General features: G+C 31.4%; 2 protein-coding genes across 4 annotated transcripts; one reads left to right on the forward strand and one right to left on the reverse strand.

Annotated features, from left to right (window-relative positions):
• Nucleotides 1-1,273: 1,273 nt before the first annotated feature.
• LOC146924765 (cell division control protein 48 homolog C-like) lies at nucleotides 1,274-5,490 on the forward strand. The gene is made up of 9 exons (XM_085709723.1): nucleotides 1,274-2,496; nucleotides 2,708-2,860; nucleotides 3,481-3,597; nucleotides 4,000-4,104; nucleotides 4,300-4,365; nucleotides 4,445-4,509; nucleotides 4,598-4,799; nucleotides 4,915-5,040; nucleotides 5,149-5,490. Exons 1-9 carry the CDS (start codon nucleotides 1,297-1,299, stop codon nucleotides 5,245-5,247), a joined length of 2,133 nt encoding a protein of 710 aa, XP_085565849.1. The 5' UTR covers nucleotides 1,274-1,296; the 3' UTR covers nucleotides 5,248-5,490.
• A 1,593-nt stretch (nucleotides 5,491-7,083) lies between these two features.
• LOC146924766 (reticulon-like protein B8) lies at nucleotides 7,084-10,647 on the reverse strand. 3 transcript variants are annotated; one of them, XM_085709725.1, is made up of 6 exons: nucleotides 10,557-10,647; nucleotides 8,786-8,965; nucleotides 8,508-8,688; nucleotides 8,250-8,397; nucleotides 7,788-7,857; nucleotides 7,084-7,357 (listed from the first exon to the last, which is right to left on the reverse strand). In XM_085709725.1, exons 2-6 carry the CDS (start codon nucleotides 8,958-8,960, stop codon nucleotides 7,200-7,202), a joined length of 732 nt encoding a protein of 243 aa, XP_085565851.1. In that variant the 5' UTR covers nucleotides 8,961-8,965; nucleotides 10,557-10,647; the 3' UTR covers nucleotides 7,084-7,199. The 3 variants fall into 3 exon arrangements, with proteins under 3 accessions (XP_085565851.1, XP_085565852.1, XP_085565850.1); XM_085709726.1 differs by having other exon boundaries at nucleotides 8,250-8,391; nucleotides 8,786-8,974; XM_085709724.1 differs by having other exon boundaries at nucleotides 8,786-8,974.
• Nucleotides 10,648-15,308: the final 4,661 nt, after the last annotated feature.

The raw sequence follows: 15,308 nt of genomic DNA on the forward strand, positions 1-15,308 counted from the left end.
CACAACATTACACAGGTGGAATAATTAAATAAACCCTAAAAATCTATCTCTTGCACATGGATATTACGGATATCACGCTGACATTTTTAAGATCGATTAAATCTAGGTGTTTAGAGTTGGATGTAGGGTCTTATGAAGAAGGACATGGCCATAGGTATATTTGGTTTAAGTCCAAAGTTTTGTATTCTATATGACAGACTATGAGTATTAAATTTATGTTTTTATTTATATCGTAGGTATAAATAATATTGTTATTAACATTTGTAAAAAAAATCATTTGTATTCAATATATCACAAATCTAAATTTAATTCATCAATATTTCATTAACATTTCTCATTCATTTCTTTTTGCAGTGACATTTGGAGCCATCAAAAGATGTTGAATAAATTGTTGATAATACTTTATTGATAGTATTTGTTTTTATGACTTTATGTGTTTATTTGATGATTATTACTCCCTCCGTTGCTAATTATAAGCAAATTTAACTTTAGGTTCATTTAATTAATGATGTATGTGATCCATAATATGAACCACATACATCATTAATTGAATAAACCTAAAAAATCAAATTTGCTTATAATTAAAAATGGAGGGAGTACTTAGCAAGACACTTATATATGGGTTATGCTAGAGCACTTGTTAAAGAAACCAAAATTATTATGTTTGCATTGGATTCAACAACATTTTGACTTTTAAAAAGTTAAATTAATCACTTTTCTCTATTTCCAACACAAAATTTCTACTTCCTCCGTCCCTATATATAAGCACCCTTTTATTAGAGACAAAGGGTGGTTACATATAGCGACGGAGGGAGTATTTGTATCCTCTAAATCAATGCATCAAGAAAACTCTTTAGCATTTTCCTTAAATTATCTATGAATTAGATTAAGAGTTGTGTTAATGAGTGTCATTTGAGAACTCTTTAAACATTCTAAATTAAGTAATTACTTTTTAAACATTCTAATGTTTTCAATTTCTAATGCACTGATTAATTACACAACCTTTCATAAAAAGTTATCATTTAAGGTCTTTAACTAGTGTCCGAGGTTAGGCTATCAATGATTATGTATTATGAGGGTTTTTCCAATGCACTGATTTCCCTTTTTTTTGGTACAAGATTTCCCATATATTAATTATTCTGTATTGTGTTTTGACTTTGAGAGTCTACCATTTGCAAAGTTACAAAAATACTCCTTTGTTCCGTGGGTTGCACGCCTGATGAAAACCCTAATAATACTTATTCGTAAGCCTTCGGTTCTCCATTTCAGAACCCCGGGGCTCTTGTTACACGCAAGATGAAAAGAAGAAGGGGAGGAGGAAGGTTTCAACAAAATGTTCGTCTTCGAGTCGAATCCTGCAAATCAAGGTATTCATGCGCCGAAGAAATAAAAAAGCATCTCCGCTCAACTTATCCTGAATATCTCAGAACAAAAAATCAAACATTAAGTGGTTTAGTTCATGATGCCCTTCATAACGACTTGGAGGATCAAAGTGAATCTTCTTCTCGAAAGAGACGTAAGAACATGGAAGAGCAACAAGAAGAAGAAGAAGGATCACTACTAAAGAAGGAAGAAACTTTGCACATCACAAGAAGCTCATCTAATTCTGTTTTAGTTTCCTTGAAAGAGACGAATGATGATGATGTAAAGGCGAGAAGAAAGAAAGGACGTATGTTTAATGAGTTGGGTGGGATGAAAGAGACATTTAAGAAACTGAAGATGATTTTTGCACCAATGTTCAATCCTATGTTACGTCAAGTGTTAGGAGTGAAACCAATAGGTGGCATTTTGTTGCATGGACCACCTGGTTGTGGAAAGACTAGGCTAGCTCATGCTATAGCTTCTGAGACAGGTTACAATTTCTATCCTACTTCTGCTACTGCAATGGTTTCTGGAGTCACTGGTGACTCGGAAAATAATATTAGAGAGCTTTTCTCTACAGCTAAAAGGACTGCACCGTCAATTATCTTTATCGATGAGATTGATGCAATTGCTTCTAAAAGAGATAATTTACAGCGTCAGTCTGAGATAAGAATTGTCACGCAGATAATGATTTCTATGGATGAAGCTAACGATCATTCAGAGACTTCCGACAAACCTCTAGGCCATGTTCTTGTCATTGGGGCAACAAATAAGCCTGATGATATTGATCCAGCTCTGCGAAGGTCTGGTCGTTTTGATTGTGAGATTCCTGTTGGTATTCCTGATGAATCTGCTAGGGAGGAAATTCTTACTGTGGTTACTCGCAATCAGAAACTCGAGCATTCAGTTAATTTGCATAAAATCGCCACATCTACACGAGGATTTGTTGGTGCTGATCTCGAAGCTCTTGCCAATGGGGCTGCCATTGTGGCAATGAATAGGATAATTAATGAAACGGAATGCAAATTATCTCAAGATCTCACAAGTGAGCCAGATGAAGACCGCTGGAAGACACCTTTGTTGTTGTCTCAAGATGATTTAGAGAAATGTGCAATCACAATGTCTGATTTTGAGGTGCTTCACCTTTTTACATATGTTTGTTAAGCTATCATGTTTTTGAGAGGATATCTTATCCTTTCACTTCTCTCTAACAAAGTTCATTTCTCTATAAATGAGAAAACATTGGCTGGCACAAGATATGTATTGTAGTCTTAGATTTTACTTGCACATTTATTTATATATATGTATATGCATAATTATAATCACATTTATCTATTTTATACAGGAAGCCGCCAAAACGGTACAACCTTCGTTAGCAAGAGAAGGATTCTCTCCCATTCCTGATGTTAAATTGGAAGATGTTGGCGCGCTTGATCATTTAAGAGAACTGTTTAATCACTACATTCTAGGGCGTATAAAACATCCCGATGATTATAAGGTAATTTTGTCACGACCCAAAAATTCTAACCGTGACATGCACACGAACTAATACGTCCTAATCTGGCAAGCCTAATTCAAAATAATATTAGCTGAAATTTCGACAGAGTATCCTCTGTATTTTCTATGTTTCCAAAGACATACATCATTAGGCTGAATCTCAAAATGACATATCTAAACATTTGTACAAATCAAAGTGAAATATTCCTAGATTCCCGACTAGCTGCATATACATAAACAAAAGAGCGACGATGCTAGAACTTTGAGCATGTTAGCAGCTTGCTACTCAGCTGCTTCTGAATCTGAAAAGAAATAAAAAATGATGAAGCAAGTTAAAAGGACTTGGTGAGGAGACAACAGCCACCATCAACTAGAAGGGAAACACACAAGGGCACAAATAGTTAAATAAATCATCATATAGTGAAGCCGACTTTTATACCTTTCCATGCACCATAATCAATTTTAGCACCTTTTCTTAGATCAACTCTTGTATTGCCCATTTTTATTTGTTCAAATTCATTAGCCAAACTAGTTGGCAAAGTTGGTTTACACTATGTGCTCATTTTTGTGTTATATAGAAACAAGATCACTTGTGAGTGTTACTGAATTTATTTATTTCAGGGGTTTGTGAAGAATCTTGAAACAGGACTTTTGCTTTATGGGCCTCCAGGCTGTGGTAAAACACTGATTGCCAAAGCTGTTGCCAATGAGGCAGGAGCTAATTTCATTCATGTTAAGGTCTGCTTTAATTTGCTTACCTTTTTTCTCCTCATTAGCTTTGATTTACAAAGTTGCCCCATCTCAGTCGAAACCCGATGTGAAAGGATGTGGATTTACCACATCATGTCACCTTACATCGGTTGCCAACTGATGTGAAAAATCATTTCCAACTGATGTAAAAAATCATTTCTGCAGTAGTGGTTGTTAATTATTTTTTAACAAGTTCAATTGGATTTTGTTAAAGTTATCCATATGGATTTTTTTAAAGGTATCAAAGGCTTAGTGCCCTGCACATTATCGACACTCCTAACAGTGTAAGATTAGAAACTGATCTGAGATGATAAACTAAGATGCGCTACTATAATATAGAGATATTGTAGGATATTTTATTGTATTCTGACAATTTTGCAAATTTTTTAGGGGCCTGAGCTTTTAAATAAATTTGTTGGAGCAAGTGAGCATGCAGTCCGGACAATATTTAGTCGTGCCAGGACATGTGCACCTTGTATAATTTTTTTTGACGAGGTTTGTGGCTCTCCCTCCCCAATAATGCTGATAAACTCTATCATGCATTGCCATTGTGCTATATTTGTTGTGTTTCGCATGCTGATGTAAACCTCCATCAGCTCCTGCACGTGCTATGATAATCGGGCACCATACAATTGTATGACTGCACGCTCAGTAGCTTCAATGTCAAATTCATACTTTTTCCATTTTCAGGTGGATGCTTTGACAGCAACACGTGGTGAAGAGGGGGGACGGGTTATCGAAGGAGTGTTGACCCAGGTAAAACATTTTCTAGTGTTCTTTTTCAAAGAAATTGTCATATTGACTTCTTACTCTCTGTAATTGTATGATATTGCAGTTGCTGATTGAGTTAGAAGGTGCAGATCAGCGCAAAGATGTTTTTGTGATTGGTGCAACAAATAGGTACCTCTTTGGTTCCTCATCTCTTTTCCCTGCTTAGTTATTTTACTTCATATCATGTTGTGCATTCAATCAATTTCTTGTTTTGCAGGCCTGGGGCGATAGACCCTGCTCTCTTACGACATGGTAGATTTGGTAAACTTCATTATGTTTCTCTTCCAAGCCCAGACGACCGTGTTAAAATATTGAAAACTCTTGCAAAGGGTAGGCGTATTGATGCCAGCGTGGATTTGAGTGCCATTGCAAGAATGAAAGATTGTGAAAACTTTAGTGGCGCGGATCTTGCTGCATTGGTATGTTTCTACTCTATTTTAGTTTGTATCGACTTCCTATGTTCGGTTCCATGGGGGTAGGTTTATAAGAAGTCATTTTGGTGGATTTGCTGATTTTTCTTGTCCATTATTCAAGATGGAAGAAGCAGGGATGGCTGCTCTCATTGAGAAGCGGACCTCAACGGAGAAAACTAGTGGCACCATCAAGACATGTCATTTTGAGGTAGCACTAAGTAAAGTCTCTCCCTCTGTGTCGAAAATGGTACGGATCATTCTTCTAAATTTCTTTCATGCATGAAATCTGATACCTTTTTGCTGATAAATTAGTTTTAGAAATTTATATCGGAATTTATTCTGATTTTTCGAGCAGCAAATAGAGTACTACGAGCAATTTTCAAAAGGCTTAAAGCAGCAGTATGAGAAGCAGCAACATCATAGCAATGACTTATTTTGTTCTTTAACTGCGTGATTATAATATGCATTGAATTGAAGAGTAACGGTGAAGGAAACCATTGTCTATTTTTAGTGAATTTAAAAGTTTTGTATTTACTTTTTTATGAGAAGTATCTTGTACTGCTTTATTTTATTCCATTCCATTCCCATACTTATTCACATTTTACCTCCCTTCCTTTTTGGACGGAATGGGGTGGAACATTATCGTTATAATAAGTTGAGTGAGAAATCATACTCTAAACTTTTTACATTATCGTTATAACTAGCAATTACGTTAGCATGAATTTAAGTATGTTCCTGCAATTAATTTGGTTTTGGATGCTATATTTGTGATGTTGAACCACTAACATGTAGATCAATTTATTTGTTCAATATTTTTATCTCAATATATTACATAATCGGTTTAAAAAATAACATTAATATATTTATTCGTTTATAACAAAAACAAAAAGGCGGTGTTTAAAAAACTCTATTTTTTTAAGACGCAATGGGTGACTGGAGGCAAAATACATCAACTTTGCTTTTAACTACCACATGTGGTGGCTCAATCCTCTTTTATGCTTGTGATTGTTTTATTTGCTTTCTGTTTGGTGCTTTTTACCATTATCTGATGTAACAATATTTTTCTCTTTGCTTCTCTCTTGTACGCCTTGTGTGGGGAAAGTAAAGTTGTTTGAATAACGTGTATGGCCGTGTATGACCGTAGTGCGACTATTGAACAACACCCTGAAAGATCGAGAGTGTAATGTTGTGTGAGATAAAATTCAATACTACGAGTCACTCTAGTATATTCGAAAGCATCATCACCATGCAATAGTTCAAGTTTACAGACACTATTATTTATGCTCAATCTTATGTTCGATTACCTTAGTGCTGGATGAAATGGCTTTAATAAAATCTAGTGGGGGATTGAAAATTACGAGTATTAAAAAAATTGTTGAAATTATAAACTTGTATGAAATATATGCAAATTGTGGATTAGGAACCCTTAACTTTGGAGTCTCTATCTTTAAAGTGACTTTAGCCTAAAATAGGAGTTTTTTTTTTTTTTTATCAAAATAGAAAAGTGTGGAGAAATATAGAGGGAAAACATGAGAGAGATTGTCTTTCTCTCGGAGTCTTAGTTAAGATGATAGGGAATCCAAACCCGCAAATTTTACATATCTCTATAATTTTTACTATCAAGAAATAAAATGTATTTACATTTTTCAATGGTAAATATGGCCATTTTTCTAAAGAAATCATTAAGTAAATTACATTCTCTAAATAATTCTTCACGAGAACTGGTTCCACCAGATAAATAAGAGTTATTAAAAATAAAATCTAATTAATTATAGAATAAGAATATTTTAATAATAATATAATTAGAGAGAAATTAATTATAATTGCTTATATTTTTTTTTTGACGAAATTAGAATTGCTTATATTTTGAACGACTAACTTATACTTAAATGAGATGAAATATATATCTTTAATATAATTGGCCTCACATAACTTTGAAACCCTGAACATGTGGAAAATGATATGAAATCAACTGTCAATTTTCGTTTTAAGAAAATGTCATAGATATTTTCTTTTTTAGTTATAAACCCAAACTCTTTTTTTTCTCTCTTTCAAATTACCTTGTGCGTTTAATATATTTCAGACGTTGAAACCATTTCAAAATATATCATGCCTACCACTAGAGTCTAAAAACATTGGGTGTGAGGAAATTATGGATGGTCTAGGGTGGACAATCATTTATAACTGTTTGATCTAGGTGCCTTCACAGGATCGCAAGTGCAAAGGTTAATAATGTAGTCTGCTTCCTCACTCAAATAAGGACATAACATAAATTTTGAAGACTCCAACATAGAAAAAGAAATTATTATTATAACCAAAGTAAAAGCAACAAACACAGCTGTGTCCCAATTTCATCACAAGTGAGAAAGAGATACTAAAAATCAAACCATTTACATAAACATGAATCTATCCAAGCTTCTTTCCTTTGGGGATTTTGCTAAGCAAACCAGAATCCACCTTCCTATACTGGTTTTGCATCTGATCAAGTACCTTGTACACGAAGTTATCAATCTGATCATCATACCTTTCGTAGAGAACCGGGAGTGTATGTGCAGCAACAAAACCTTAAGACATAACAAAACAAAGTTTTAGCGATCAAGTATGAACAAAAAACATCGACCGTAACATAACAAAGTTTTAACAATCAAGCTGTATTACCACGAAACACTTAACAAGGTGAGCGTATTATGTTATAGTGTTATACCACACACCGAGATAACAGCAAACTCGGTTAATTGGGTTACTAATTTCACAATTCTGATACATTCTTCAAGCACTTACTCTCAAGAATTCTCTCTTTGTTTGGTTTTTCTTTCATTTTTCATACCGATGAAATACTATTTCAACAGTTTCAACTATTCACTTATTTAGAGATAATATTTTTAGGATAATTGAAGTGTGAAATATACTTTGCAAACTTGAACCAACTTAATAATTAGAGAAAACATCATGGCCAACACATTGTATCAACAAAAAAGGAGGAAGATCTCTCACCGATATACACGACAGTAAAAAAATTGAACCAGTTCCCAATCACAGCACCAGCCCATAAGCATACTACAACCTGCAGATGTTTTAAGCATGATCACAAATTCCGTCAATGTTTCTGTTTTTCAACTTAAAAAACTACCACCTCCGTCTCTAAATATAAAATCATATTGCCTAAAACACATGAATTAAAAAAAATTGGTAGAAGTATTAAATTTGTTGACAATTGAAATTGTTTTACTTTATGTTTCCATCATTGCAAGTAGCAGAACAAGATACAACATAATTAGAGATATAATGGCATAGAAATAATTAATGTAGTTGAAAATTTGAAAGGGGCCTTTTAAAAAAGGACAATGAAAAATCTCAAGAGGGTCCTATATTTGGGGGCGGAGGTAGTATGTTTTAAGCATAAATATGGATTATAAATGACAAAACAAAGGCAAGAAAACATCAGAGTAAACATACAATAACAAATTGCTTCAAGTTTCCTCCACATGAAACATTTTGAAGAAACCTTAAACCACGGTTAACCTCAGTACCAACAGCAGTTGCAATATTAACAAAGAAATCTTTCGGGAGAACCAAACGAGGAGCTTTTGATGGCCTCCTGTCACTACGGAAAGAAACAAAAACATTATTAAAGCTGTAAAGTAGTACCATACATTTAGATAAAAATAAAATAGGCAACAGACAAAAGAAGAAATTCAAGGATGGTTGAATAACCTGCTAAACACGCCGGAAGCATTTGTCCAAAGAAACTGTACAGACATGACAAGAACAAGAGCTAGGCATAGAAGTGATAGGAAATTATAATTAAGCCATTCAAAAAGGAGCCATATAGTTGTTGCAGCGGTTAAAACGGCTGCAGAGATCTTCTTGTCCCTCCACAACATGACATCAGCAGCTAAGTCATTCAAAGTGTAAAAAAGAAAACAGATTTAAAAGCTGAAGCCAATATGATAGATTTTACAGGAAATTCACTAGAATTGTCATTGACATACATTTTCCACCACCTAAAATATGGTGCACAGGTTTCTCGCGTCCAAACAGTTTATTGAACTGGGAGGTCATTGAGTTTGCCTTCACTTCTACATGGAATGAACCAGACTTTTGCCTCTCGCCAAGTGTTTCCACGAAGGTGTTCAGAAGCTTTTCAGCGGTAAAATTCTCAGACATTGTTTCTGTAAAATCTAACAATAAAAAGAACATCATAAGCATTGTATGTAATGTTACCATCATGCCTAACACCGTTGCAAACATCAATCACTAATCATGGAAAAAATCATAATGGTATATATTTCTCATCTAAACATGAAGTGACAAAAGTATCATCTGAATTACATAATGGTATATATTTCTCAATGATACCCTCAACTAGAGCCTATAAGGCTTTCAATTGTTGACTTATTCATAATAAACTCACTTGAACAAAAGAGACATCAAACTTAAACATGACGACTTGTGACTTTTGTGATTGGTTTCACAAAAAATGTCTTCAAAGTTCAAATGACAACTCAATAGTAGAAGCAAACATTAAAGTCAAACTTTTAGCAAAGCTCGGTCCATTATGATTAAGTCGACACAATCACACACCACAGGCTGGTCTTTATGATAAGAGAGAATAAAAGCAACGGATGAGACCCAGATTCCTGCACTTGACTGGACTGTGCAGAAACTTAAACAAATCTACATGCTTAATTGATATTAAAAGTTAAAACTTTATTTTCATGACACTAATTCTTTCATGTTATATATGATGTCCGTTTCACAAACCAAAAAGGTCAAGACAGCATTCCCACTCAAGGTTTTTAAAAACAATCTGCAACCGCAATTGCGGCCGCAACATCAAGGTTTTTAAGCTTCTACAACCACATTGAGGCTGCATTGATTATATTTAACCATGATTTTCTGCATTTTCAAGGATCACAGACACAAATGCTATTCAAACCGTGTTCCCATCTATGAAGCACGGGTATAGACACAGACACCAGACAGTATAGACACAGACACCAGACACGACACACACAGAAACATCAACTGTGATAATAATTTGAAAAAATTGACATAATTCAATGTAATCAGGTGTCAGTGTCGTGTTGGTGTCGGACACCGATGCATGTCAGACATTAGGACACGCCTAATCCAAGGAGCGTCTCTGCTTCATAGGTTCCCATTTGCTTTTCATTTTCGCTAAAAATAAAATGGAAAGCAAATTCAACCATGGAAAGACACTTTGGCAGGTCAAACATCCCATGTCCTTACATTTATTTCTAGACTTTAAGAAATCACAAAACATTTTAAAGTCAAAAAGTAAAAATAAAATAAAATATGATCTCTAATTCTCTAGTCTAAAAGCAAAGTTGAAGAACAAGGATCACATTCACAACTAGAAAAAGATAATATTTTTTTATAAAAAAATTGGATTTTGAAAGCAGAAAAGCAAAAGGGTCACCACAAAATTCTCTTTTTATCTCTTATGAATCACAATTCAGAGGCATAAAGGAAGTGCATTTTACATATAAATGATATAATGACATGGATCAATAAACAAAACAAAAAAACCATAGTCAATTCCCTTCTCACAACCACATTCAAACAGTTTTTCAGATAATTCAATAATTCACACTGTAGAGCAAAAAAAATCAAAAAGTGATAATAATTGAAGACATGAACAAAATGAGACAGTACTTAGAGTAAAAAACATGAATAGATTGAAAAGGATAAAAGAAAATGGAATGAAAGAGATGAAAAAAATGGGTTTGAGAATCAAACCAGAATGAGAGCAGAGGGAAGTAGAAGCCAAACAGCAATGAAGTGAAAAGTTGCGGAGAAGAAGCTAAGATAATTCAGAAAAGTGTGTGGCATTGTACATTGAAAAAGAGTACTTTTTTATAGGAAAAAAACTACTTTTTTTACCTCAAAATGAATTTTAATGCATATTAATGTCTTTTCTTTAATTGGGGAAGATATTAATGTATTATTAATGTATTTGATAAAATCAATAAAAAATGATTAAGTAGTAAGAGTGTTCAAAACCAAGCAATTGTATTTAAATAGTTAATAAACTTTATCGAAAAACGAATTGTTTGAAAGAACGTGAGTTTGATTTTTTGATGAAACAATTTTCGATCAAGTTATATTTACCTTACGACAGAACTTCAAATTACTAGTTAAAATCGAATGGTTAACACAAAAACAATCAACCAATCTTAGTTATAATCACAAATTGAATAAAAAGATTGAAAAATTACACAAAAATGAGTATTCCTCAATTTGTTTGAATGTTATTTTGTAAAAACGAATAAGATCGTACTTTTTTCTTTCAAAAAAAATCATACCTTTTATTGATTTTTTAAGGGACTTGAAAATCGAACAAACTGTAAACATATATTTTAATACTTATTTTTTTTTATAAGTATGATAATGCATTAATTTATTATTTGTTGGATTTTAATTTTTATACTGCTTTTTAATTTAATTTAATCTTTTTTAATATTTCACATGTTTTTATATATGAAGCGGGCTAAATTGAACTGGATCCGATTGAGTTTTTTAACTTAATCACCAAAAACTAAACTAAACCGTGTATAATTTTATCTTTAGATCAGATAAATTTTAAGTTGTAAAATCGATATAAACCTCAACTAAAACAACTCTAACTAAGTAATAAATATCCCTTTTTGGTTGCATGGAAACACAATTTGTTTATAGAAAAAAACAGCTTTAGTAGAAAAATTAATATGTTCCATATTTGTTCTTTTATTTATCTCTATATAGAGATGGTTATTTATTGTTTACGTGTGTATTTATTGAGTTGGCTGTTTGAGTGTTCCTGACCTAACAATTATGCGTAATAGATGTAATTTTAATATATAAAAAAAAGACATTTTAGTTTTTTTATTTTTCTTTGGAAATTGTCTCTACTTTTTTGATATAATGTTTTAAACATGGTTGAGCAAAATTATTCAATTAATGAAAAGTTTAAGGATAATTAAATAATTTTGAAAATACTGAAAAACAACAAGGATTAAAACTGCATGCATAACTTTTTTATAGATGCAAAACCGTGTCACTTGTTTTTAAGGTGACAAAAAATCAAATTTGATAATTTTCTAACAACGAAAAAATTATTTAACCATATTTAAAATTGAATTAATAAATTTACAAAAAAAAAACTTGAAAAAAAAAACTTGAATTAAAAAATTTAAAAGGGACATTTTGATCCTATATCCTATATACAAAGTAAGGTCTGTTTCAGCTTTCATGAAATTTCATTGATCAACAAATTTAAAATATTTTTTTAGAGGATTCAGAAAATTTAAAATAAATAAAAACCTATATTTAATTCAAAACATAAATAATTGCATGAACTGCGTACATTTAATGTCATTAAAATTATCTTTCAAAAAAATGTCATTAAAATTACCATAAATTTCAGATCATAACACATTATATGTGCAAGGTTAATCATTGCAGGATTATTGGAAAGTTAACCAAAATTAAATCAATCTCTATATTGTTTATGTCCAACAAAAAAGAAAAAAAAATTGTCCTAAAAATTATCACGAATTTGTTGTACAAATATCATTGCTCAAATTAAAATAGGAGTGTATTATTAGTCCATGTGTTTATCTTTACTAATTGAAAGACCAACACTGCGAAATCGTCAATCCATATTTTTTCTTTTGTACTTTGTTGTATATTTACCGTAAATATTTACTTTAGTTCAATTCAATTTATGTTTTTTCAATTTAAATATTAAAATAAGTTTAGATTATTAAGGAGAAATTTGTAAAAAAAAAAAAAATGAACTACCATCTGGAATTTGATTTACCAAATGGCCTTGTCAAATTCGTCCTTAAATTTGATGGCTCCTTCAAACTTCAATTTTCAAATCCTTCTTTTGACAATGTTTGTTCACTATATCTATATTATCCTTCGCCTCTTTACTATGGTCGAATTTTGAGTGCGACATTGTGTCATTGATACATGGCCATAACCATAATCGCTCAACTTCTTAGCATGATTAGCATTTTTTGCTTTATCAACAATTTTGTTAAGCATGTCCTTAGCATGTTCAACCTTATTAGGTTTGGACTTCTTTAAAGGAGAACCCTCAACTTGAGCAGAGTTAACAAAAAGAGCATGTGTAACTTTCCCATCCATGGGAGGGTCCTCGGACGCTGAATCCTCTCATTTCCTTTTAACTTGACAAACCTATATTCCCTATAGATTAGAGCTAGTAGAGGAACTACCAACTTGTTGATTGTCCACTTACAAAACAAATTTTGCAAGGAGATATCATCATATTGTTTCTAAAGAAGATGAAATACTAACTAGAAATGATGTATTTATGAAAATAATTTTTTTGATATTTTTATTGTTTCAAAAAGAATAGCACATGATTAACACAACGAAGAATTATTATAAAAAAAAAGTCACAGTAAAGAATTATAATTTTTTTTCTTGATAATAAGAGGGGGGCAAAAGTTATTATGCATGAGGAGATCCTTATGCACCGTGCATAATTGCTTTCTACACCCAACATAATTGCTTTCTACACCCCAAGTGAAAAGAATTATTTGGGTCCACTATAAAATCTATTTATTTGTGGGCCTAATAAAGCCCCATATTATAATTTTTTTCTTAACAATTTATTTATGCAAAATAACTTATTCGAAATAGTTTATTTATGCAAAACAACTTATTAGAATGATTTTTTAAAAACCGCTTATTCAAAACAACTTATTTATGCAAAACAGCTTATTCCGATTAATTTTAAAAACCAACTTATTCAAAATAGCTTATTTATGCAAAACAGCTTATTCGAAACAACTTATTAGGATCACTTTTTTTAAAACCGCTTATTCAAAACAGCTTATTTATGCAAAACAGCTTATTTGTTCAAAACAGCTTATTCAAAACAGCTTATTTATACAAAACAGCTTATTCCGATTTCATTTTAAAAAACAACTTATTCAAAACAACTTATTTATGCAAAACAACATATTTATGCAAAACAACTTATTCAAAACAGCTTATTTATGCAAAACAGCTTATTCGAAACAACTTATTTATACAAAATAGCTTATTTGTGCAAAACAACTTATTCAAAACAACTTATTTATACAAAATAGCTTATTTGTGCAAAACAGTTTATTCAAAACAGCTTATTTATACAAAACAATCCTTATGCACCGTGCAGAATTGCTTTCTACACCCCAAGTGAAAAGAATTATTTGGGTCCACTATAAAATCTATTTATTTGTGGGCCTAATAAAGCCCCATATTATAATTTTTTTCTTAACAATTTATTTATGCAAAATAACTTATTCGAAATAGTTTATTTATGCAAAACAACTTATTAGAATGATTTTTTAAAAACCGCTTATTCAAAACAACTTATTTATGCAAAACAGCTTATTCCGATTAATTTTAAAAACCAACTTATTCAAAATAGCTTATTTATGCAAAACAGCTTATTCGAAACAACTTATTAGGATCACTTTTTTTAAAACCGCTTATTTATGCAAAACAGCTTATTTGTTCAAAACAGCTTATTCAAACAGCTTATTTATACAAAACAGCTTATTCCGATTTCATTTTAAAAAAACACTTATTCAAAACAACTTATTTATGCAAAACAACATATTTATGCAAAACAACTTATTCAAAACAGCTTATTTATGCAAAACAGCTTATTCGAAACAACTTATTTATACAAAATAGCTTATTTGTGCAAAACAACTTATTCAAAACAACTTATTTATACAAAATAGCTTATTTGTGCAAAACAGCTTATTCAAAACAGCTTATTTATACAAAACAACTTATTCCGATTTCATTTTAAAAAACAACTTATTCAAAACAAATTATTTATGCAAAACAACATATTTATGCAAAACAACTTATTCAAAACAGCTTATTTATGCAAAACAGCTTATTTGAAACAACTTATTTATACAAAAGAGCTTATTTGTGCAAAACAGCTTATTCAAAACAACTTATTTATACAAAACAGCTTATTTGTGCAAAACAGCTTATTCAAAACAACTTATTTATACAAAACAGCTTATTCCGATTAATTTTAAAAACCAACTTATTCAGAATAGCTTATTTATGCAAAATAGCTTATTCGAAACAACTTATTAGGATCACTTTGTTTAAAACCGCTTATTCAAAACAGCTTATTTATGCAAAACAACTTATTTGTTCAAAACAGCTTATTCAAAACAGCTTATTTATACAAAACAGCTTATTCCGATTTCATTTTTAAAAACAACTTATTCAAAACAACTTATTTATGCAAAAGAACATATTTATGCAAAACAACTTATTCAAAACAGCTTATTTATGCAAAACCGCTTATTCGAAACAACTTATTTATTCAAAATAGCTTATTTGTGCAAAACAACTTATTCAAAACAACTTATTTATACAAAACAGCTTATTTGTGCAAAACAACTTATTCAAAACAGCTTATTTATACAAAACAACTTATTCCGATTTCATTTTAAAAAACAA

This window comes from Medicago sativa, chromosome 5, assembly GCF_051527215.1.
Source record: "Medicago sativa cultivar Bolivia chromosome 5, Bolivia_mono, whole genome shotgun sequence".
NCBI classification, from domain to species: domain Eukaryota; kingdom Viridiplantae; phylum Streptophyta; class Magnoliopsida; order Fabales; family Fabaceae; genus Medicago; species Medicago sativa.